Source organism: Protopterus annectens, chromosome 13.part0 (genome assembly GCF_019279795.1).
Source record: "Protopterus annectens isolate FY-2018-M chromosome 13.part0, PAN1.0, whole genome shotgun sequence".
Classification (NCBI taxonomy): Eukaryota; Metazoa; Chordata; order Ceratodontiformes; family Protopteridae; genus Protopterus; species Protopterus annectens.
Window position 1 is genome coordinate 172,430,519 of NC_056747.1, and position 27,027 is coordinate 172,457,545.

General features: G+C 41.4%; 1 protein-coding gene across 1 annotated transcript in view; it reads right to left on the bottom strand.

The window, feature by feature from the left end:
- The window catches only part of INSR (insulin receptor), a 1,335,646-nt gene that overhangs the window by 560,836 nt on the left and 747,783 nt on the right, over positions 1–27,027 (bottom strand). The window contains exons 8-9 of the mRNA XM_044090750.1: positions 11,601–11,848; positions 9,826–9,993 (exon numbers count right to left, since the gene is read on the bottom strand). Coding sequence (XP_043946685.1) covers positions 9,826–9,993; positions 11,601–11,848 — 416 coding nt within the window. The remainder of the gene's footprint in view (positions 1–9,825; positions 9,994–11,600; positions 11,849–27,027) is intronic.

Sequence of the window (27,027 nt, forward strand, 5' to 3'; positions counted from 1 at the left end):
ATTTGCCTCTTTGTGGCCTGTCTGACGCTGGAAAGGACCAATTCTTTGTAGGCCAGTTCCTGCTAAATCTGGGTGGCTGTACCTGTAAGAAATCCTTTACCGTTTGCATAGATTTTGCTTTGTCCTCCATTTTCTTCAACACCTCCTCTGCTTTAACACCAAATAGAGTATCATGCTGTAATGGAGCATCTAATAATTTTGCTTTAACATGATCAGGTAGATTCTGTTGCTTTAACCAAGCATGCCACCTAATGACAGAACCCGTAACTGCGGCCCTGCAAGAGGCCTCCAGAGAATCGAAACCACATTGCAATGTATGCTTTCCCACTTGTTCAGTTGCATGTAATAAATCCTGCATTTCCTTATTTTCTGCACAATCAGAATTTGCCAACATTTTCTGTTTTAGCAGTGACATTAAGTATTGCTGATATTTAAGCATATGAAATTGACAATTTAAAGCCCTCACAGCCAAAGGAGCAGAAGTGTAAACCTTCCCCCCCCCATCTGTCTAGTGCCCTTGAATCCCTGTCAGAGGGGATAGGGTTTTTTTGCAGTAGAAGCCTTGACCCCCTTGGGACCCTGAGAAATAGTTTCTGGGTCAGCAGCAGTGTTTTTATAAAGAAATTTATGTGAATCTAGAACCCTGTAGTATCTGTCTGGTTTAACAGGGACAGGGGGTAGAGAGTCAGGAGAAAGGCCGGACTCTGAAAATACATCATCTACAATGTCTAACACAGGGGGAATAGCAAGAGGCCTGTGCTGAGGTAGTAAAAGAAAATCTCTAAGCCTTTTCTTTGATTCTGAGTAGTCTTGGCTCTCCCAGTGGAAGTGCCCCTCATGGTATGCAGGGTTTCCCCAAAAGAATAATCTTCAGGAAGAGAAGCTGAAGGGATAGATTCTTCAGCATCAGAATCCTCATAGGGAGGAAGAGAGTATTCCTGTTCAGAAGAGGAGTCAAGAGGAAATGGAAACCTGATCCGAGGATTCATATTCTGTCTCTTGTCTAGGCCTCTTATCAGGAGGGGGATGGGAAACCTGATCAAGGTAATTAGGTCTTCGGCCATTTTGAGCATCTGTTTTTTTAGGCATGGATGTCTGTCCAGGAGAATGCTGTACTTGCTTCTTTGTCTTTAGAGCTGCTTTAGTCTTTGCTTTGGAAGCTGAGGTAGGCTTTACATATAACTGTGTAGGTCTGAAAACACCCTTAGAAGCCAATGCCTGCTCAGCAGCTCCGGACCCATCTGAGGGAATAGTTTCTGAGTGTCCAATACCTTGAGTATCCAGAGGCCTAGCTGGCTCCACGTGGGAGTCAGCAGCAGCCTAAGGCTCTGAGGTAGCGGGCGTCAGGGGCTGCGAAAGTGACTCACTGAGAACCAGCGACTAGCTTAGCGGAAGCCTTGTCGTCAGTTTTGGACCTCGGATGCCAGTACTTTTCTTTTTCCTTGCACTTTTTATAAACTCTGGTCGTCGGCTGTTCTGACGGCATTATATAATTGAATCTTAGGCCAAAGTAATGAAAGGCAAAATCGTACCGACGCTTAATAGTGCGTTGGTTAAATCTAGCACAAAACCGACAGCTAGCAACGTTGTGATCAGGGCCTAGGCAAGGAATACAGTAAGAATGAAAATCCTTATGAGGTATTTGCTTCCCACAAGGAATACAATTGTTAACTTTTTCTGACATCGATCTTGAGCAAGAAAAAAGTTTCCCCAACGGGGTACTTCGCTTTTTTGACAATCTCAGGAGTCGGCCGACCGGCACTTGCAAACTGCTTTTGCTTCGGGCACCACGCGGCAAGAAAGACTGAAGAAAATTACGTTGGCTGCATCTTTTATACCCCTGGCGCATTGATGTCAGGGAAGAGGCGACAGCAACCGACGCCGGACCAGGACTTTGGAATTCAGGCCGACTGTGGGTAGCCTGCCAGCAGGATAACCCAAGTGTAATGACTGCAACAGTGAAACACGAACATCCACATCTTCTTGGCCCCTCGCTGACTGCTACGGAAGGTTCGTTGATAGGCCGAAAAGCAGATACCGATGGCAAAGTCTTCCCATCCTTCTCAATCTGAACTAAGTTGCCACATACCGACTTCCCAAAAAGGGAGAAACCGTCATAAGGGGCATTCATAAAATAATCCTTAAAGGGTTCCGAAAATGCACACAGCTGGAGCCAGGCATGGCACCTGTTGGCAATGCCTGTACTGACAGCTCTAGCAGTGCCCTCGGCTGCATGGGAGAGGAAACGCATAGAGGTGTTGATAGATGTCATGGTGGCCATTCGACAGGAGAAAACTTTCTTGTCCTCCGCCGACATGGACCCTGGGGTAGACTCCGCAATCTCCTTCAGTAGGTCTCACTGCAGCCTAATCACATGTGCTATATAATTCAGTGCACTCACAGAAAACATCACTGAAGAGTACACCCGGAGAGTATCATGGGTACTGGCAAAAAGTACAGTTGTGTACTCTTACCATAAATGTAGATGTTCGAGTGTGTTCACTGTTGCAGTCATGACTGTAGGGTTCTTCCTGCTAGCAGCAGCCCCCGATCAGCCAGAGTCCCAAAGTCTGGATCGGGCATCAGCTGAGGTCGCTTTTATCCTGACGTCAATGTGCTAGAAGGTATAAAGACCTCAGCTGACGCCATTTCCCCAGTTTTTCTTGCCCCAGATGTCAGGTGCCCAGAAAGAAAAGGCTAAAAAAGAAACCATGCCCAAAACCTCATCAGCCAAAATACCTCATAACAGATAATACTCAAAGAAAAAAACAAAAGAGGTGGTAGGAGGGAGGGTAACCCAGACTGCAACAGTGAACACACTCGAACATCTACATTTATGGTAAGAGTACATAACTGTACTATGTCCTTCGTGGTTCACTGTTGCAGTCATGACTGTAGGATTGAGTCCCAAAGCTAAGAAAGGGTGGCTGGAGGAGAAACAGAGGGAGCGGTCACAAAACCTTGCAAAACCGCAGAAGCAAAACCGGCCCTGGATTTAGAATAGAGAGGGAGGTTATAATGCTTAGAAAAAGTATGTAAAGAACTCCAAGTAGCAGCCTCCAAAATATCCTTGGTAGGAACCCCACAAAGAAAAGCTGCTGAAGTAGCAGTAGCTTAGGTAGAATGAGTCCTAACATTAACAGGAACGGGATTACCATGATAAGAGTAACAGAACTTGATGCAATGGGCAATCCACTTGGAAATAGTTTGCTTAGTGATTGCTTTCCCTTGAACAGTAGGAGCATAAGCGACAAACAACTGATCAGATTTCCAGAATATCTTGGTCCTGTCCAGGTATAAACGAAGCTGCCTGTGCACGTCTAAAGAGTGCAAAAGACTTTCTTCCTCACTGTGAGGATTAGGATAAAAGGTAGGCAAATGAATAGACTGATTGAAGGCCACTGCCGAAACCACCTTGGGCATAAAGGTGGGATTAGTCCGTAGAGATACCCCGTCCTGATGAAAAATAAGGAAAGGTTCCACAGCTATGAGTGCTTGCAATTCCGAAATTCTTCTAGCAGAGGTAATAGCTAAAAGGAAAGCAGTTTTCCAAGACAAAAATTTCAAATCCGTGGAAGCTGCAGGTTCAAAAGGAGACAAGGTTAATTTCTCCAAAGCATAGTTAAGCTCCCAAGTGGGAACAGGAGCCTTCATAGGGGGCCAAATATTCTTAGCCCCTCTAAGAAATTGTTTAAGTAATGGATGAGAAAAAATCGGAGGATCCGTATCGTAATGTGCAGAAATAGCAGAAGCATGAAGCTTAACAGACGAAAAAGATAGGCCCGTATGTAACAACTCTGTCAGATACTGTAAAATCAGAGGAATGTTCAGAACAGCAGAATCACCACCCTGGACTTGATTCCAGAAGCAAAATCTTTTCCATTTACCCGCATAAGATTTTCTAGTGCTGGGCCGTCTAGCTTCAAGGATTACATCCATAACCTGTTTGGAAAGGGTAGAGTTGTTTACAGACCCCGGATCCGCCAGGCAGCTAGATTCAGAGTTTTGACATGACTGTGCAGTATCTGGCCATCCCGTTGAGACAGTAGACGAGGGATTTGAGGCAGAATCCAGGGAGGCTCCTGAACCAGGTTCATCAGGGTGGAATACCAGAATTGCCGAGGCCAATTGGGAGACAGTAAAATCATTTGCGGTCTGTCCTGTTTTATCTTCAGAAGTACCCGAGGTAGAAGAGGAAAAGGAGGAAAAGCATATACTGAGAGGCGTTTCCAACTGAATGAGAGGGCATCCCACTTTCCATGCTAATTTGTGGTAGGTCCTTGTGCAGAATGTCGGAAGTTGATGATTCTGAGGGAATGCAAAGAAATCAATGTCCGGACATCCCCACGCCTTTATAATCATCATGAATATCCGAACATCCAACATTCATTCGTGTGGATCCGAAATGTGTCTGCTCAATGTGTCTGCCAGAGTGTTGTCTTTTCCTTGCAGGAATTGCGCTTGTAAGTCGACACTGCAGGTCAGAGCAGTGTACCATAGAGTCATGGCTAATCTGCACAGGGGGTAAGAGTGAGAGCCCCCCTGCCTGTTTATGTACCACACCACTGTAGTGTTGTCTGTATCAACAATTGTCCTGGTAGAAGAAGGTCCCTGAAGGCTAATCGGGGCATTCTGTACAGCTAGCATCTCCTTCAAATTTATGTGCAGGTGTGTTTGCTCCTTTGTCCAAACACTCTGAAGACATCTCCCGTGCATGTGGGCTCCCCAGGCATAATCTGAAGCATCCGTTGTCAGAACTTGGTTGGTCGGTGGAAGACAAAAAGGCTTCCCCTTGTTCTGTAGACAGATTTCGGACCACCAAAGAAACTCTTGCTGGAGACTAGGCAAAATCGTGATCACTGTTTTCAAACTGTGGTAATGCTGAGACCATACACTCTTGAGGTACCACTGCAGCTTCCTCATATGCAGTCTTGCATATGGTATTAGTAGAATGCAGGAAGCCATGTAACCCAAAGCCTGCAGAATTTGTCTTGCAGTCAGCTGTTTCATTGAAGCCAGGTGTCGGAAAGAAGCCGCCAGTTGCACTTTTTTGTCTGGTGTCAAGGAAGCCATCTGGGTTGTAGTACTCAGAAGAGCACCCAGGAAAGTAATCTGTTGTGTGGGTACCAGATTTGATTTCTTTAGATTCACTGTGAAACCGAGGTACTGAAGAAGATGCTGCACAAAAGCTAGATGCCGAAGTAGAGTGTCTTGTCGTCCGCTTGAATAAGACAGTCGTCCAGATAAGGGTATATTTGAATCCCCTTCTGTCTGCAAAACACCATTACTGGTGCCAGGCACTTTGTAAAGACCCTGGGAACAGTAGATAAGCCAAAGGGCAGCACAGAAAACTGGTAATGCTTCAAGCCCGCTTTGAAAAGCAGATACCTCCTGCGCTTTTGCCTTATAGGAATATGCAGGTAAGCTTCTTTTAAGTCCAAAATCACCATCCAAGAGTTCTTGCCCAACATAGGCAGCAGCTGCTGCAGAGTGAGCATCTTGAATTTTGGTATATCTAGGAAGGTGTTAAGTACAGAAAGGTCCAGGATTGGTCTCCACGAATTTTCCTTCCTGGGAACCAGGAAAAGTCTGGAATAAAAACCTTGCCCTATTTCTAAAGTTGGTGCCAATTCTATGGCCCTCATAGCCAGGAGGGACTGAAACTGCCGTTGCGCCTCTGCCCACTGATGATTTGGCAGATCTGGCCAACCGTTCGGTTTTGGCAAGGTGTGGAAATGAAATCTGTAACCTCTTTAGACGATGTCCAGAACCCATTTGTGGCTCCAATTTTGATAAAAAAGAGAAATCCTTCCTCCCAAAGGTGCTTCCAGGAGAGGAGCCCCTGGAACCAGAAAGGGAGAGTCATAAAGACTGTTTTCGGTGGGGTTGAGACTTATCTTCACCTCCCTTGGGAGAGGGGGCACTCCACGGCCCATTCCTAAAATGGGTTTGTGCCTGCCCCCTACCTCTGGAACGCCTGAATCTGCCTCTCTGAGACCTGTCCGGGCCCGGAAAGGACCAAGGTTTAGCTGGCCAGTGTCTGCTAAATCTAGGAGGTGGCACCTGTAGAAAATCCTTAACCGTCTGCATAGAGTTGGCTTTGTCCTCCATTTTCTTTAATACCTCTTCAGCTTTGGACCCAAATAGAACATCATGCTGCAAAGGGGCATCCAAAAGTTTGGCTTTAACCTGATCCGGCAAGCTTTGTTCCTTTAACCAAGCATGTCTTCTAATAACTGCGCCAGTTGTTGCAGCCCTACAAGAAGCTTCCAAAAAATCAAAACCACAATGCAGGGTATGTTTACCCACCTGTTCGATAGCATGCAATAAATCCTGTAACTCCTGATTATCTGCACCAATAGAACAGCTGACATCTTTTGTTTAAATACAGACAAAAGGTATTGCTGATACTTCAGCATATGAAATTGACAGTTCAAAGCCCTAATAGACAATGTAGCAGAAGTATAAACTTTTTTACCCCATCTCTCCAAAGCCCTGGACTCTCGGTCAGAGGGAATAGGATTTTTAGCAGAGGCCGCTTTAACACCCTTAGGACCCTGAGAAATTGTTTCCGGATCAGGTGAAAGATTCTTAAAAAGAAACTTGTGAGAATCTGGAACCCTATAATACCTACCCGGAGCAGGGGGGAAAGAATCAGGGGAGAGAGAGAAGCTTCCAAAAAAACATCATCTACAATGTCCAATACAGGGGGAATAGCCAGAGGCCTATGCTGTGGGAGAAGAAGAAAATCCCTAAGCCTTTTCTTGGATTCAGAGAATTCCTGCCCTTCCCAGTGAAAATACACCCTCATATCATGCAAAGTTTCACCAAAAGAATAATCCTCAGGAGGAGAGGCCGAAGGAAAGGAATCTTCAGCATCAAAATCCTCATAAGTTGGAAAAGAATAATCCTGCTCAAGGGAAGAAGCACAAGAAACAGAAATTTGATCTGAAGAATCATAATCGGACTGTAATCTAGGCTTCTTGTCAGGAGGGAGATGTGAACCCCTGATCATAGTTAAGAGATCTTCAGCCATCCTAAGCATCTGCCTCCGAGGCCTAGGACCCTGATCAAAAGGTGCCTGTGCTTGCCACTTCACTTTAGCTGGAGCCTTAGACTTTGTCTTTGAATGTAAAACTGAATCCACGTTTACAGGAAGCAGTGAAGACCTGAGAACTCCCTCAGAAGCCGGTACCTGCCTACCGGCTCTGGACCCAACTGAGGGAACAGTATCTGAAGGTCCAGTCCCTGGCAATTCTGAAGACCCCATCAGCTCCACACCGGAGTTGGTACAGGCAATTGGTTCAAAAGAGGCGGATGACAGGGGCTGCAAAGGTGCCTCACTGATGACCGACGAACCAGCAACTGGCAATAACTAAGTAACATCCTTTGCTGTGGACCTCTGAGGCCTGTCTGCATCCTTGCACCTCTTACACACCCCAGAAGCCGGAAAAGAATCCGAAGATATGTTATAACTAAACCTTTTTCCAAAACAGTAAAAGGCAAAGTTATATCTACTCCTAATAGTACGCTGATTAACTCTAGCACAAAACGCACAATTAGCAAAACGTCGTGGTCAGGACCCAGGCAGGGAATACAGTAAGAGTGAAAATCCCTATGAGGTATTTGCTTCCCACAAGAAATACAATTAACTTTTTCTGACATCTGACTGGAGTAAGAAAAAGACCTCCCCAACGGGGTACTTATCTTATAAAACGAAAATCCTGGGATCAAATCCAAAAACAAACAGGAACAGGCCGACCAGCATCAGAGAACTGCAAAGGGCACCGCGCGGCAAGAAAGACTGGGGAAATGGCATCAGCTGAGGTCTTTATACCTTCTGGCGCATTGACGTCAGGATAAAAGCGACCTCAGCTGACACCCGATCCAGACTTTGGGACTCTGGCCGATCGGGGGCTGCTGCTGGCAGGAAGAACCCTACAGTCATGACTGCAACAATGAACCACGAAGGACATCTGCACAATCAACTTGCATTAATAACCCAGAAAGACACCAAATGGAGCCTAAAGTCTTAGTATCATGGAGGAAGGAGGAGTATTAAAGCATGATGGAGTTTTATCCTCCAACCTCTTATCAGCAATGCAAACTTTTTTTTTTTTTTTTAAAGATTTTTATCTTAATTTGCTTAATGTTTAACTGTTGTGTACACACAGAATACCTCAGGATGTGCTAAATTAATTGCATTCTCTTGTGTGCCCATTTTTATAGATACATAAAGACTGACTGAAGAAGGTCATAATCATTTTAAAGAATATAACTTGATTCTTGTTTGGAGAAGGGGTATGGGAACAGTAAAACACAGCTCACCCTCTACTGAAAGTGTCTCCAGTTGTGGACTCCAGCAATTAATAAATTTTACTTCACCTTAAATTCCTGTTTTTGCTCCTGAAGCCCTCAAACCATGCAAGCAGTAAGATCACTGTTGCTAGTTTAAGGCCTCTTTTCCAAAGTTGTTTGTCGGCCTAACCAGTGGGTAAGGTGACATGTCCTAAACCCACCATGTTCAGAAGAATTACAGCCTTCTGCTGTTGCTTTATTCTCAAGCCTAAAAAGACAAACAGGAGGCCTTAACAAGGGATAAGCTGCAAGATTTAACATCCACCATCACCCCAATGATGCTTGCAACATCAAGCAGACCTGCAAGGACCAAGTACAACTCCTTTTATCCATGCCATTGAACATACAGCAAATGGATCACTTACGAATATAGTGCTCCAGTTCTAAACAATACAAGACACAAGGAGACTTTGCAACCAAATATGGCATTTGGAAAAGTTATGCAATTGGGCTTTACTCAAAGTGAAAAGGAGAATACCACAGCAAAAAAAAAAAAAAAAAAAAAAAAAAAAAAAAAAAAAGTCAAAACAGTTTAGACAGCACCTACGGGGTAGGTACATTTGAATCCAAATCATCAGTACTCATCACAAATCAAAATGGATGTCTCAAATCCAAATTGTAATCAACATTTTGAAAATGAATGTCCTCCTGTTTGTGAACTCTTACAGTGAAAACTAACTGTGGAGGGCAGTAAATTGAGGGACAGGAAAGGAACTTGGAAGCCATCTTGAAAAACACTACTGGGGAGTGTATCAGATCCAAAAGTCAGAAATAAATCTCATTAATAGAGCCAAATTCATAAACCTTAAACACTGATCCCTAACAAACTTTATGGGTGGATGGGTGACTACGTATGGTTGTTAAGAACTCTAACCTTGCCTCCCCCATAAAAAAGGAAGGAGCACTTCATGCTCAGTCATAGGTAAGACACTATTAAAGTAATAAAGTGAAACATAACTGTAGCCACATACAGTACTTATTCACTGGTTTATCTTGTTTTTGAAGTGACCAGTGAAACAGAGGTGTTCCCAAACGAACTCCTATCCTGATGGTAGAGAAACTTGTCAAGGTGCAAAATAATGTTCTCAAGGCCCAGGTCACTAGCCCTCAATGGTCTAGAGCAGCACACCTATGCCTGACAAACATACAGATCCAGGCAACATGACAACCATTCTTCTCTAGGACAAAAATATCACAGACTCAGCAAGAAAAGAGGAATTGAAAGAAATCAGAAAGCTTGTTAATTTTGTAATGATAGTGAAAAATACATGTACACATTAAAACAGGAAAAAAATAATGTCAATGTAATGTCAAATGTACCAGTGAAAGTTCTCAAGTTGTACAAACAAATATTTCCAAACTGCTGATTTCACGTGGGGGGAAAAAAAGGTATATAGTTAAATTCTATAGACTCCAATTCTATATAAAATAAGAACAGCAGCCATTTTTGCACTGCACAGTTTTTACCTTTTAGGCAGTAGTCACGTGCATACAGCTCGTTGTCCTCTGACTGCTGTTGCCAGTATACCAGATAATGTGTGATGTTGCCATTTGGCTCTGATGGTGGTTTCCACTTCAAGATGATTTGGGATGATGAATTGGATACTGATACAGCATCATTAGGAACTGAAGGAGCTATAAGAAAGCAAAGTTTGTTAATACACAAGAAATTAACCACATTCAGAAAGTGCTTCTGTGTGTTTACATTAACCATGGGTATTGCGTACACACACATATATATATATATATATATATATATATATATATATATATATATATTTATATATATATATAATATGTGTGTGTGTATATATAAACCCACACACAAACATGTGTATATACATACATCAATATATATATATATTTATATATGCATATATATATATATATATATATATATATATATATATCCACATCTACATACATATATATATATATTTTTTTTTATGTTACAGTTTCATATATATATATATATATATATATATATATATATTTTTATGTGGAGGGTGGCTGTATAGACAGCGATGCACATACATAATAAAAAAAATCACTCATTTATACTGACATTATGCCCTACAACAGAGCCTTCTCTTTTTTTACATAAAGTATGCAATAAACCACAACTTTTTAAAAAGGAATACACAAACCGTCATTTAACCTGGAAACTACATCAGTAGCAGTGCAGAGCATCGTTTTTTTTTTTTTTTTATGGACAGTGCTATCCATATACATCTTCCTTTGTCACAAACTGGGAACAACTACAAGTAAGCAAGCTGATGTGCCTCATCAAAATAACAGCACCAACTATAATGCATCATACACAAGGCAATAAATTCTTAATCAGAAAAAGGGGTACTAAAAGTAAAAGTGAGACTGCTTACATCAAAGACTTCACACGTGTATTGTCTGGCTATCAGGTACTAATGGAGGTTCAGATCTCTAGTTCTAGTGTTCACTGGACTGTTTGACTTGTGGAAAAATAAGAAGTCTTGGACTGCCGAATCATTAATGGCCAGAAAGCAAGGACAAGATCACTCCTATGTTGTTTATAGGACACCAAATACAGGGACAAGGTCTCCAAACCTGTTTTGGAAGCTCAGGTCCTTTAGGCCCATGATCTTTTTTGTCAAGAGCCTTTGGGGAATCTCCAATTGCTTGATATGTTTGTAATATGCATTCCAAAGGGAGCAACATATTTCATGATGATCCCAAATAATGCAGAATATATGGGGCTGGAGTGAAAGAAATCTATTACATTAGTTTATATTTTATATTATGTATACATAACTTACTTTCTAGAGGGCATTTACTTCGGCACACTACACTATGACTTTTGAAAAGAAAGCATTACTCAGCTATTTTTTCTCTTTCCCAGTTAGAACAATACAAACCACAAAGGCCAAGTTTCTTTGAGTACTTCCTTCTTTATAGTTGCACTAATGGCAGTAATATGGGGTCAAATGTCCATTTTAAATGAAACCAAAGTGTAGGAATTACTTTCATAACTCAAGACATAACACATGCATCTGCAGCTTGTGTACAACATGCTGTGTATTTTGTTATGGGGTTATTATGCCTGACATATTTTCCAAATTACAATATTGTTTTACTTGTCATTTATTACAAAAGATTATAATGTGGTGAATTCTTAAATACACAAAAGCATTTCTTAAAAACACTTTTTTAAGACCCCACCTATTTTAATTTTTTTAATGAAACATGCTAAAAAGCACAGTACTTACTGCCAGCATTAGTACGGATATAGATGATGTCACTCTTTGCACCATAAGCCTTCCTATCTTCAGAAAAAGTGAGAAGGGTTTTAACAAAGACCGCATACTGAGTCCAAGGTTTGAGTCCTCGAAGAAGTGTTCCAGGTACTGCATTTTTTGCATCACCTGAGCGATTAGGTGGTTCAACATCCAACACCGTCCAGCTATTGGATCCACAAGCATCTTGCCCATCAAACTCTGTCACATTTCTGTAGGGACTAATGCACAAAAACCAAACACAAGAATGGATGCAAGATTAAGCATTACTCGGTCTACAAAGTGTAGCTATGTTATGTTACTTGTGTTACAAAAAATAAATAAAACAGTTATGTTCTTACTGTTTAAGCTGATCTATAAAAATGGACCTTACTTAATGGGTACTATTGTTAGGTTTACCCTCTCCAACTCTTTGCCAATTTTTTTCTGGTAACTTCTGCACTTGGGGAAGGTAACACATCTGTGAAGGCACCTCATAGAACAACAACCAACTGCCTAAGTAATGTCATCTCTTCCAAGCAAAAATACTAAACTTTCTAGATTTTCTTGCATACTTGGGAGCCATACAGATAACCTCTGATTGTTTCTCTGTTCACTTGAATGTCCACTTGCATTTTCCAGTCTTTTGTAACTCCTTCTGATAGATTCTTATAAGTTGCCATGCATTGTTTTACGTGCCCTACCATTTATCTCTAACTATGGCTTCTGTTCTATACTCAACTATAAACTCAACAAGAGCTGTTCTTTCATTTTAACACTCCCCTATCCTTTTCTCTATGCCTATACTGTGTATAAATCCCTGACAGAGAAAGCAGTCTCCAACCTGCAGTCCAAATTTCTGCCTGGGTTCATCCCACTTTGATTTTTCCCTCCGTAGTTACTTGCTCCCAAATTTTAAAATAACTTCTACAATTTAAAATTTAGCACAAGATTACTAAGTGATAAGGGCTTCCACAATGGGTGCACACGGATCTAAAGGCTTAGACCTCTCGCACTGTAAATGAGAGAAGGAGAATAGTAAAGGCTGCGAACTTCTGTGGAATTCCGTTACTGACTAGTGATTACGCTGTCTGGATGCCAGAAAAGAAGACAATTGGAAAAAGTGAGGGAATTAGCCAGAAAAGGAGAAGCTTGTAGTTAAGTAAAAAGCAGTTGCAGTTTCAGCTTTAGTGCACAACCCTGTTTCCAGTAATTAAAAAAAATCAAAAGCATTCGGTGATGTTTGAAACACTGAATGAATATACAGTCAAATAATAAAAGGGTGGAAAAATATAAACTTTTAACTAGCCATGCAGATGAACTATTAAAACTGCAAAAAATCAGAGGCTGAATGAAAAAAAAAAGCTGGCTGAGCACAAAGCTTCTCAAAAAGAGCAGTTTCAAAAATATTTATAGAGTTAGAAGACAGCGTGCACAGATAAAACCTGAGATTTTCTGCAGTACGAGAGAAAACAATATGAACAGTCTGCATTAACTTATTGAAAGTACAAAAAAGCTGCTGAACTCGTGTTCCACAGCATGATTTTTTAATTGATTTGACAGGGCACAATGTATTTAAATCTCAAACGTGAACATGAGAATGCAGTCAAAACCTATACTACTAAAGTTGCAATAATACCATCAGAAAGGGTTGAGTCTGGCAATAAAGTGGCAGAATGGAAAAGTATAAAAAAAATAGTGACAGAGTGTTTGTGGAAAATGATTACTCACGGAATACCAGGCAGAAGAAAAGCAAGTTTATCCCAGAAATCAGAGAATGTCTAGAGGCAGGTATGAGATTCAAGCAGTTGTATCCAGCTGTCAAAGTCAAAGATTGTTACTAGGCCAATGACTGGGGCGGTGGGGGGGCCTTTCTAAGTCTAGCTGAGTTTTCCTGAAAGAATGATCAGAACATATTCTCAGAACTAAGCTAACATGGGACTGCAGTATATGTAGCTATATGGGTAGATTACCCTTGCTTACAATTGAGAGGAGGAAGGAGAAGGGTCCAGGAGACCCTACAGAATGGTCCTAGTAAAGCCTGACCTAGAACCAGAGATGAAATTAAACTTGCAGCGCTTTGTAAAAGTATGTAGAGAGGACCAAGTTGCTTGCTTCTAGAAAACTTTTAGAATCCAACCCTTTCCAAAAAGCCACAAATGAAGCCAAGGCCCTAGTAGAAGGGGTCTTGACCCTGCCTGGAATACATTTGTTATAGTGAGTATAACCAAAGATAATAGCCTGAAACCACCATCTGGAAATGGTCTGTTGCCCCTTCTTACCTTCGCAAGAAATGAACTAATACGAAGATCTGAAAGACTTTGCTCTGTCAAGATAGTACTGGAGATGTTTGTGGACATCCAAGGTATGGAGTATCCTCTCTTACTCATAGCTTCAGGAAAGAAAAACAGGGAGACAGATAGTTTGGCTTAAAGTAAACTCAGACACCACAGGAGGAGTTCTCAAAGAAACCCCATCTCTGTGTAAAATGAAATAAGGTTGACTCAACATAAGAGCTTAACACTCAGATACTCTTCTTACAATGGTCAGAGCAATCAGTAAAACAGTTTTCCACATTAAGAACCTCAAGTCTGTCAGATGAACTTCTTCAAATGGAATAAGTGCTAGCTTCTCTAACACAAAATTAAGATCCCAAGGAGGAACGACCATTGTTTTTGGAGGCCACTTACGCAAAATTTCTTTCAAAACATTTTAACATGAGAATTTACTGAAAGAGAAGGATCCATGGGCAGACATGCTGAAATGGCCAATAAATGAACCTTAAAGGAAAACTCCACCTTAGAACTCAAAAATACATTTTTTTTATTGTATCTTTGTTTTTGAGCTATTTTAATGCCTCAAAAATCACTCCAGTGCTTCTTTTACAATTTTAATGTGTTTCTCTCAAAATGGCGGATGATGAGGCCTGCCTTTTTAATGTGATCTTATTTTCTTGATTTCCTTCCTTCTTCCCAGAATACATTTCAAGTCCTCTTTATATGACTCATGCCAGACATAAGTGGGGCTGTTTTCCCACGCCATTAAAATATAATGGCAGGACTGTGAAGCACTGTCATCTAAACACACCTTCTGTAAAATAACTACTTCCCTGTTTACCTGACTGGGCCTCATTCTGCCAGAGCTTGTTCTATGCTATAAATAGCTGTTAGCTACTTGCAGCAAAAAAAAGGCAGATAAACAGTTTTTTGTAAGAGGAGACTTTTGCAGTCCTAACAAACGTGATAAACCCTCCCCATACTCTCATGCTGAGGTGTGAAAACTCTCATTGCAGTAAATAATCCTTGCTGTACATTTAAAAGTGACAAGTAGTAGGACTCTAAACTTAGTCTGCCTACTACTTCCCAATGCCTTCAGTGGGAGGATTTTTCTCTCTCATGAATGACGCAGACTTAAAATGTGCTTTACTAGATCCTCAATTATTTCTGTCATGTTCCCCCTTCCTTTTTTCTATTCCATATTTATTTACACTTTGGTAACCAGGAAAGTGAACTGGTCCCAGGACCCTTTTCAGCCACAACATAAGCTACACTGGCAAAGATAATAATTATTAAAAACACTTATCAATACAAATATAAAATACTGACAGAATGACATTGACCAAGATTGCATGTGGAACACACAGCCAATGTGTGACAGAGACCAAGTAAGTTACTGAGCAACATTTACTAGAATGTATACATACAATAATGCTTAACTATACTATGTTTATTATAACTAATTCATTGTATGCACACACATTGCACACACACACACACACACACACACACACTGTTGTTCTGTATATGTGTGTGTATATAAAGTAAGTGCGTGTGTGTATGCATTTAAACACAGTTAAATACTTCTGATTTCCTTTTCTTAGTGTTCTTAATGCAAGGGCACATAGGTTCATAGGTAGGTACTAGGCTATCAGCCCAAGGGCCTACGTAAGCCCAGCCAGCAAGGTTCCATAGCTTACGCCACCCAAGAAAGTTATTTTCCTGTGCCACTGTCCAGCAGACACACAGAAGTGATCCCCGGGGTGTATTTCCTATTTCCCATCCACTTGTTCCAGAGTATAGGATGTCTCGGGGACAGGAATCAATCCCTCCAGCATGTCCTGTTTATTGTGGTGACAAGGTTTAGGTCCCTAGAGCGTGTAGCTCGGAGGGATTGGGATTTCCTTAGGTGTAGCATGTCCAACAGCTCTGGGTTAGACATAGCTTTATATGTTAGGCAAAGATCACCTCAGAGTAGGTGATATGCTACAGAGTAAAGCTGGAGTTTTTTGAGGCGGTCAGTGTAGGGCATTTGTTTGAAGCCAGTAATCCTCTTTGTGAGGTACTTCTGCGGCCTTTCCAACTGCTGCAGATGTCTAGTGAGGTACATTCCAAAAGGGGCGCTGTACTCTATAATGGGTCTAATGAGTGACGAGTAGAGGGGAACAATGACCTCTTTTTTCCTGGATGAGAACCCTTTTATGATGAGGTGTGCCATGTAGAAGGACTTCCTGACTACTGTGGCGATGTGACCATCAAAGGAGAGACTACTGTCCACCTGGGTCCCAAGGTCTCATCATGCATTCGGTGTTAAGTAGATTGCTGCCTATGTGGTAGTTCATGGGTACAGAGTTTTTACCAAAGGGGATGACACTGCACTTTTTGGCACTGAGCTTGAGTAAATTCAGATGTATATTATGGTTGCTCTCTGACAATGCAAGGACTGACTCAGTCAATGGAAATATCTTACAATAGATCTGCATGCATCAGATATGCATCCCCCTCTGGAAGGATGTCACACAAAGCACAAAAGACCTTTTTATGAACAGTATCAGTGCACCTAGTTGATAGGTTTGCCACCAGACTCTCTTTTTGAAGTTCTGGCCTGTGTGTGTGTGTGTGTGTGTGTGTGTGTGGGGGGGGGGGGGGGCTTGAAAATGGTAAATGCATTTATACTTTACAAGAAAAAATATTTACTTTTTTTCCCAAAGTCACAGAAATCTTTGCTACTACTCTTATGTTATCTTAACACAAACTAAATAACATTTAAAACGTAGAATTTCAATACTGTGTTGCTGCTTATGTAAATTTCTCAGAAGAGTTGACAATTGCCTTTAAACCCCTGACTGATCTAATTACTTTGTTTTGCTATGAAAGGGGAGTGTTAAGTTCTACTCCCCTCTGCAATAACAGTGGAAACAATTCCCCAGGTTTGGATCTTTTTTATATCAGCTGCTGTGTTCCTGACATTAACAGGTTTAATTACCCATATAAGATTGACAGCAGTACCTGACAAGGTAAACTACAGATTTAACTGTGTCTAGATATGTCATGCAGTTGGAGATGAATTTCTCTGCAAAGTATGTGAGAAGTTGAGTTAAAAAAAAGTAGGTGGGCTTTCCCTTCCTTTTACTCCAATGCAAGAAAACAAAAAAACTACAAGCAGGTTTCTGGTACACACACAATGCTGGAACCATACTGCAGGGAGAAAAAAACCCCAAAAACTGAGTTGAACTGTATGAGAGCATGACGTTTCCCTTTAATGTGCTAGTAAGAAAGGCCACAGTATAGTAACTCACACAAATATTGTAACACCAGACAAACACTAACCCTGAATTGGTGCTAGTTATTTAATGGCATCAACTAGAACTCCTCCTCCATTTGCTACTATACGATTTTCTGGTAGCAGGCTTTTATGTCTCCATTAGTACCTGCTGCATGTACTCAGTAAACAGAAGGCTAAAGTGAATGAAGACCCTATCAGCCATGCAGTCAGTTGACGCTAACTGGGGGTAGGGGTGTATCCAACACCCCTGTTCTTGTGAGCAGATCCATTCTGTGAGGAAGTCTGTGGTAACTGCCTAAGCCATTTCTAAAAGGAAGGAGAGCACTGTTGCCTAAGCCAGAAGGAAGTCATCACAATGATCTTGGGGGCTTTCCTTCAGAATCTTCAGAAGTATCCTGGCTATCAGTAGAAAGGGTAGAAAAGAATAGAGAAACATTCCTGTCAAAGGAAAGGAAAAGCAAATGTCATCCAGGCCTTCTGAATTTTGGCATCTGACTGTTGACAGACAAGGCCAAAAAGTCTACCCGAGGACCCTCCAATAGACAATCAAATCTTGGAAAACCCTCAATCTAGTTTCCATTCATGAGGGCCAGCCTTTATCATGCTTAGCTCATCTGCCACACAGTTTTGCTCTGACAGGATGTAGGACTCCTATAAAGTGAGACTGTGCTATGAAGCTATATCCCAAGCTAACTCGGCTAGTCTTTAGAGGTAAGACCTAGTCCCTCCTTACTTGTTGAAGCACCATGTGACTGTGGTATTGTCTGTAACAACTTGAAGAGGTCCAGGAGAGAAATGATTGCCTTTAACAGTGCAAACATTTATTTTATATTTACGTGCTTGAGTCTGTCTTGTCCAAAACACTTTGCACTTTCATCCTCCCCAAACAAAGGTCATGGCATATGTGGTAACTGACTGCTTTGGTGTTGGGGGTGCTAGATTTAGAGACATTTGCTGCCTCTACCAAGTGGTTTCTCTTCTGACAATCCACAGAATTGTGATTTGAATACAATTACATCTTTCTCATGTAGAGTCACACAAGTCATGACACCCAAAATCCTAAGGTATTCCCTCTCAGTGACTGAAGTCTGTGTGGAAAACTCTACAAATAGATCTTATTTTTTACTGTGGCAGAAAAGCTCCTTAAACTGAGGTGTTTAGCAGACATCTCAGGAACACAACCCTGTATTAGAGAGTCAAAAAAAACTTTTGAATGTTCTCTTGGAATCCCAGCTTGTGTAAGAGATCTCTCATGCAAGCGAGAGATTCCTGACACTTTGAAAAAGACTCTACAAAGATAAGCAACCTGTCTAAATATAAACGTTGATACTCTGCAGCCTACAATGAGTTATAATGGGAGTTGGACACTTAACACACTTGATGTACTGTATAGTCCAAAGGGTAAGCAGAGAACAGATAATGTCACCAGACACAGAACTTTAAGAACTGCCTGAAGGCTGGATGAATAGGGATGTGATGAGCATCTTTTAAATCTAGTGTTACCAAGAAACCTGAATACGGAATAAGTGGTAACGAGTTGTAACGTAACAGCATTTTGAACTTGGGCACTACAGAAAGATCCAGAAGTGACCTAAACACTACGTCTTTTGGCACCAAAAATCCTTGAATAAAAAACCTTTCCCAACTAGGGAGGAGGAAATGTCTCTATCACTCCCTGAGATGACGTATTGAGGGAGAGAAGGAAATATAGAACAGTCTGCTTTGGTGGATGAGGAATAATCCCCTAGAAAGAAGGAATTTCCACCCACTGCCATGTACAACCTTAATAAATGATCTTCAGAACCCATTTCTCTGAAGCTATCAACTGCCAAAGAGAGAACTGGAGATTCAGATTTTCTGGAACAAAAAAAGGGCTGCCAGGGTGGGAGGGTGGGACAGGGAGACAAGGTCCCTTAACTTTGTCTTGTTGGACTGTCCTTGGTTTTGGGTGGGTATGTATTCTGTTTGGAACCCCCTTGTCATTTCTGTTTGGAACCCCCTTGTCATTTCCTTTAAAACATTTTACTACCATTTTGCTGAGACTATTTTGTTTCTTGCCAAAATACGATGAAGGGTTAGAGTATCCCTTAGATATTCCATGTATCAGCTTACCCCTCTCATCACATGTTTTGATAACCTCTGAAGTAGAGAGAACAAGAGGGACCAAAAACACACACTATTCAAAGCAGAATTTAAAGTCTAAGTTAGCAACAGCTCCTCATCTTCAAAGGCCACTTTAGTATCTCACCATCCCTCTTCTACTTCTCAATCAACTGCCTTCATTAACTTTACATCACAACTAACCACTCATTAGCAAATCCAAATCTAAGTTGCATCTCCTACAATTTCCTCCACTCATTCTTTAGTAACAACTTACTCCCCTCTCTGGTAACATCCACCCCAACCCTGGCCTCCTCTCCTTCAATCTCAGCCAACTACCCCATAAGACTCCCCCCACTCCCCTCATTCTCCTGATCAACACTCCTCCTTATACAAATGCCTAGTTATCTACTCACTAAATTTACAAAGCCTCACTAACAAAATCTCTGACCTACACTCATGGATAGCCTACATCTTCCCTCACATTTTATCCCTATCTGAAACCTGGCTCAAACCCCACATCAGAAAGAGAAATTCTCACACCCGGCTATATCTAACGCTTGGACAGACTCAAAAAAGGAGGAGGTGTAGCCATTCTCTACTCTAATGGCCTAAATCTCTAACCAGTCTCCATCTCTATCCCAGACTGAATAAATCATCCTCAACTGCCACCTTAACCCACACAAGAAATTTGCTATCGCTTCCATTTATATCCCCCCCCCCGGAAACAACATCCCCACCCTAGAAAACCTCCTATCCTGGTTTTCCCATAAACTATGAAACCCTCATCCTCAGTGATGTCAATATAGACTGGGCCAAACTTTCTACTGCTTCTCCACAATGCAGTATAAACCTTCACAGATTCCATCAACTAACATCTACCACCTGCCTGCATAAAACCTCGCCATCTGGCTCTACCACAGACTGGATTCTCACTAACTCCCCCAACTTCTACCATAGTCCAACCACCCTACCTACCTAACTCCCTAAGTGATCATCTCTCCACCTCTTTTCTAAGGCAGTCCAACCAAACACCCAAATCTCACCTCTATAGAGACTGCTGCAAACTTATAAACTTTAATATCACTCAGTTCAACTCCATACTAATATTGACTGGTCCATCCTTAAGCAAATCCCCTCTCAATGACACAGTGAGGGAATTTAATAAATCTTTCATAACACCCTCAACTCCCTTGCCCCCTCCAGAAGAATTAGAATCAAACCAAATTATGCCCCCCTTGGCTTTCCAAAGATACCAGATCCTTCATGCACAAAAGACATAGTGATTGGAAAACCTGGGTTAAAAAAAAAGAACTATGCCTGTTACACAATTATAGACAACTAAGAAATCTTGTCAAGAAACAAATCAATAATGATAAAAATTCCTACTACAACTCTGCCCAACTCAATGGCAAATCCAACCCATGTAAGTTCTGGTCAACTCTAAACTATATTCTTTCTCCAGGCCACCTTTCCAACCCCTCCCCTTTTCCAAATTAATCACCACTAGAGAATGCTACCCTCCCTCAACAAACATTTCATTGACATGATCCAAAAACTCACACCCTCTAATTCTAACCCCACCTCTCCCCATACTCCCCCCCACACACTCAACAAAACCTCTTCTCCTTCCACTTCCTACATCAAATCACTTCTGAATCTTAAACCCTGTTCACCCTCCACAGATAATTTTCCCTATACCTTCCTCAAAATGGCTGCTGAATCTGTAGCCTATCCTGTAACCATTCTCATCAATAGATCAATCTAAGAAGCTACAGTTACTCTCATCCGGATGTCTTTTTCACCATCCCCCTGCATAAAGGAGGAAACAACTGACCCATCTAACTACAGACCCATCGCCATCTTATCCCCCTTCTCTAAAATACTAAAAAAATGCATTCATACTAAACTTCTCACTCCCACTCAGCATGGTTTCCATCCTAACCATAGCACAACTACTCTCCTATCCTTTACTCATACTATCACTGAAGCCCGTGATAACAACCAACTCATATCCTGTCTCTTTCCTGACCTACACAAAGCTTCTGATATAGTCTCGCACACTACTATCTAAACTTGCTAACCTCAACCTACTATCTCCCTAGCTTGGGTTCTCCAGCTATCTCTCCTTTAGGCAGAAATCAGTCAGATGGCTCTCATCCTGCTCTTCCTATATTACAGTCCCTTTCGACGTTCCACAAGGTTCCAGCCTGGGTGCCCTCCTGTTTAACATTTTTACTAATGAACTCTATACATCTCGTCAACAATCTTCTCTCATCCAATATGCAGATGACGACTCTCATCTCTTCTTCCAAAGATATCTCTGAACTTCTCACCCTAACACAAAATACTTTTCTATCCACAGAGAAGTGGCTGTCTGATAATTTTCTCATCCTTAACCCAAAAAAGACTCTAAATGCTCGCTGTTTCTTCCCCGTTCCCTCTCTCATCATAACGCAGCCTTCACTATTACCATCCTCTAACACTTTCATAAAACCCTAACCCCACATAAAGCTCCTAGGTGTTAAGTTCAACCATCATATACTCCAATGTATTAAACAAAACTCACCAGAAACAGATTACTACACCGAAACAAAAAATTCCTAAACCCCAATGCCAGACTCGCCCTGGCACAAGCTCTTCTCCTCCCCTCCCTTCTATACGCTGCCCTAGTACTAACATTCAATCTACATCCTTGCTCAAACTTCAACAAACATACCACAAAATAGCTAGATTCATGACAAACTCTCCCTACAACCAACTACCACCACAATTTCAAATACTACACAATATTCTATACAAACCATCTTCCTTCCCTGCTCTATCCTCTCTTATATCTACCTACTCCCCACCTCGGACCCTACACACCTCTAACCAGCAACTTCTGGAAATGTACCATAAAAAAAATGTGGTAAAACTTATGTATAAATGCTCACTATCCCAAGCTTGGAACAGATTTCCTGCACACATTTGCTCCATTACCCACACTCTACAGTTGAAAAAAGAACTTAAACTGCACCTTCTTAACTCCAAGACCTGCCCCTGCCATGACCCCACCTAATCTCCTCTTCTCCCTTGTTTCATATCCCCACCACCTGCAAATATATAATTTTCTCTCCCTATCTCTTAAATGGTAACCTACAAGGTGTTTATCTATTCAGCTCATCCTCTCAAAAGTGAACACTTGAATATTGCTATATATTTTCTTTTTATAACTCTTTGGATAAATTCTACATGCTGATGCATTGTGTTTTTTTTTTTTCAAAATGTCTATTCTATCTCTGCTGTACTTCTAATTGTTTTACTATCTTGAAGTGTGAATTTGTTATAAATACTGCAAATTGCGGAGTGTAAAATTTAATCTGTAATGTCTTTGTTATCTAAAATGTGTTTGTAATCTGGAGCTTTTCTCCTCAGGTCTCCATTGAAAATGGGCTTCTGGTCCAGTTGGACCAACCCGGTTAACAAATGTCAATAAATAAATCAATAAAAATCTCATTTTTACATCATTGGGGAGGTTCTGAGAATGCAGCCATGGAAGCCTCCTCAAAAACAGTACCAGTGGTCATAGTCCTGGAAGAAGTATCAACAGTTAAACATACTTTAACAATGTGCTGTTACCTGTAAAACAGATGAAATTAAATAATTTAAAGCAGATTTTCCTCAAAATAAAAACTGCAGACAAAACATTGTTCATAAGTTCATATTTAGTCAGAATAAAATAACTCCTTGAAGGCTCCTAGCCGAGACGTCAGAGAGAGAAAAAGTTTATTATTAAATTCTTCAGTGGAAATTGTGGTGGTTGCTGCTTTTTTTCTTCGTGTTCCAGAGTGTTGTTGTATCTAAACTAACATATGAGCCTGCCAATTCAAAATTCTGAAACTGTTGCAGAACTGTACACTTTTTCCCCCACAAGTATCAATTATTTGAATTACAGAAAGTGGAATTAGCTAAATGTTTTGTAGCAGTAGAATCAACTAAAGCTATAGTTGGCTGAGTCAGGTATGGGAGGAGTGTATAAAAAACTGAAAAGACTGAGGACATTTAAACAATCCATCTGCCTTTTTAAAGGCAGCAAGATGACTGCCAGAAAAACTGCAGGCAGGCAAAGGCACATCCTCCACTGCTGACAGCACTGGAAGAATGAGTGAAAGTTCTGGAAATTTCATCTATGACAGCGCACAGATTTTCTGAGGGACTAGCATTTTCTCAATGAAAACATAGGCACACACTGGAAATAGTCTGAGAAAGATTAACTCCAACAAGGAGAATTAGATATTGTGCTCTCAGAGTCTTCGTGTCCACATTCAGAATCTTTTCAGAAACCATCTTACAAGAAGGATCAATAACCTAAATTGGGCTCTAAGCCAGATCTGGCAATGTACTCCTGTGTAGAGAAATTTGAAGAGTAGGTACATGTTTAGTTTTAGTTTTCTGATAGGAAAAATATGGCCAATCTTCTTCTTTCGGCTGCTCCCGTCAGGGGTCGCCACAGCAGATCAAATGTTTCCATTTCTTCCTGTCCTCTGCATCTTGCTCTGTCACACCAACCACCTGCATGTCCTCTCTCACCACATCCATAAACCTTATCTTAGGCCTTCCTCTTTTCCGGTTACCTGGAAGCTTCATCCATAGCATCTTTTTCCCAATATACTCTGCATCCCTCTTCAGCACATGTCCAAACCAACGTAATCTTGCCTCTGACTTTGTCTCCAACGTGGGCTGATCCTCTAATATACTTATTCCTAGTCCTGTCCATTCTCGTCACACCTAGTGCAAATCTTACATTTTCAACTCTGCCACATCAAGCTCTGACTCCTGCCTTTTTGTCAATGCCACTGTCTCCAACCCATATAACATAGCTGGTATAACAAACCTCTTGTAGACCTTCCCTTTCACTCTTACTGGTACTCATATGTCACAAATCACTCCTGACACTCTTCTCCACCCACTCCATCCTGCCTGTACTCTCTTCTTCACCTCTCTTCCACACTCACCATTACTCTGAATGGTTGATCCCAAGTACTTAAACTCATCCACCTTCGCCACCTCTACTCCCTGCACCCTCACCATTCCTCTATCCTCCCTCTCATTCACACACATATATTCTTAGTTCTGCTGACCTTCATTCCTCTTCTCTCTAGAGCATATCTCCACCTCTCCGGGGTCTCCTCCACCTGTTCCCTACTCTCACTACAGATCACAATGTCATCTGCAAACATCATAGTCCACGGGGACTCCTGTCTGATCTCGTCTGTCAACCTGTCCATCATCATTACAAATAAGAAAGGGCTCAGAGCTGAAACTTGATGTAATCCCACCTCCACCTTAAACGCATCCGTCACTCCCACCACAGACCTCACCGCTGTCACACTACCCTCGTACATATCCTGTACCACTCTTACACACTTCTCTGACACTCCCGACTTCCTCATACAATACCACAACTCCTCTCTAGGCACCCAGTCATATGCTTTCTCTAAATCCACAAAGACACAATGCAACTCCTTCTGACATTCTCTGTACGTCTCCATCAACACTCTCAAAGCAAACATCGCATCTGTAGTGCTCTTTCCTTGCATGAAACCATACTGCTGATCACTAATCCTCACCTCCCATCTTAACCTAGCTTCCACTACTGGCCAATAGTGTTACTAATTGCAGGAGCATCCCCAAGGATGAGCATAACATTCTGACTACACACACAGGAATTCTATGTTCCCTCTCTTAGGGCCGGCAAGCGTGAGGGACCCAATCAGCCGAAGAGAATGCAGCTAATCCACAGTCTGTAGTGGCTGTAGGTGCTATAACAGAGATACCCAAGGTAAAAGATGGGTGGGTCTGAGGAAGAAGCTATGGCCACAGCAGGGTCACCTGCCTGTGGCTGAGGCAAACTTGTAGTCTAGTAATGGTGAACCTTTTGGGTTTGGCATGTCAAGAGCTCCTGGCACAAAATAATTCAGTGCACTTCACATAAGCAACGAATGCAAAAGCAGTGTCTTTGGTAACTCGGGTGTTGGTGATAGCTGACATGTCACCCAAAACGTCGAGGCATGCGTCACCTTTGACACGTGTCATAGGTTTGGCATCACTGTTCAAGCCTGTTGTGGTGGCGAAGGCTGCTTGCTTAACTTTTTCTTTTTGTGGCTGGAAAAAGGACAGACTATGGGACTGGTAGTTTGTTCCATGGTCAAGTTGAAAATGGCAACTCTTTCCCAGGGAAAAGAAATAGCATATGCCAGGAAAAATTTAAATTTGTTAAAATCACTTTTCCCCACAAAAACACAGTAAAAAGCACTGTAATGCACTTTGCCTCAAAAAAGTAAAATCATTTCTACATAGAAAAAAATTTAACTACTTTTAAACTGACAGGAAAAAGTGTGTTCCCACTTTAAGTTCCATGGCAGCCCGTTAAAACACAAACTCCTAGAATAAAAATACGTTTCCTAAGCAGGAAAGTACATTAAAACAATATTTTTCAAAATGTGGAAGGTTCTTCCTTAAAGGGAACTTGCATGCCCAGCAAACAAACACCACAAGCTATCCATCACTCCTCAAAAGCCTGCACAAGAGCACTCTCTTTTGGGACAGGAAAGCTCTGAAGGGCTCAGCAGTAAAATCTGCATTTTTAATTAGCTCAGCTCAAGCTGACTCATGACTTGAGCACACGGAAGGTGCTCTGAAGCTTTGGAAGCTGGTCATATAATTAGTAGGTCACATAAAACATTGCAGGATAACCACAGGACTCAGAGAAAGTAGAAAAGATTGGAAAGAGAATGGAAAGGCAATATACAAAGATTGGAAAGGCAATATACAAAAGGACAATAGAACATCTGTACAGCTCCTAATTATGAAAAACTCCAGAAGATTTAAGATTTTTGCTTGGAAGTGTTTGCATACATATTTGTATAGATACAGATATTTTTAAATCCCCAGCTAACTTCAAAGAATTTTTCCTACGGTATGATGGCAAATTCTGGAGATATGATACGAGACAGAGAGAGAGAATTAGCAACATGTTTTTGGAAAATTTAACAAGTTGGCAAACTAAAAAGATAGGGTACTTTGTCAGAAATGTTGGGTAAGCAAATAATTGTAATGGTGGAAATTACTCTTTTGAGCTGGAATAAAGGATCTAAATTTACAGGACATAGAAAGGGCTTATTAGTTTTAATGCTACTGGCTGCCAAAATAGCTGTTGTGGTTTGTCTTTTCAGCTTTTCCCAGTAAGGGGTCGCCACAGCGGAACTCCGGTCCACTAATGATTAGCAGTATATTTTTATGGTGCCGAGTTGCCAGCCTGACGCCCAACCTTCAGAGAAGGCACGCCCATTCACACGTCTTTCGGAGGCCACGCGACCGCAGGGAGGACATGCAGACTCCACACAGAAGGCACTCCCCGCACACTAGCTGAGAATCAAACGGGAGAACCTCTTGCTGTGAGGCAACAATGCAACCACTGTACCACCGCGGCTTCACTGGCTGCCAAAACAGCAATTACTAAAAAAAACGAAAATCAAAATCTAAACCACTTTAACTGAAACACTGAATACTGTCAAGAAGATAAGTGAACTGTAGGGGAGATCTTTACAGAAGAGAAAGAGCAAATTACACAAAAAAACATGAAATTTATGGGAACAATACATGCAGAATAATGATTTAAAATAAGGAATGAATTTTAACGGATGGGAGAAATTGACAATTGCTGCAATGCTGGAGTGACTTAAAATTATTAAAAACAAAGTATAAATGTGCACTT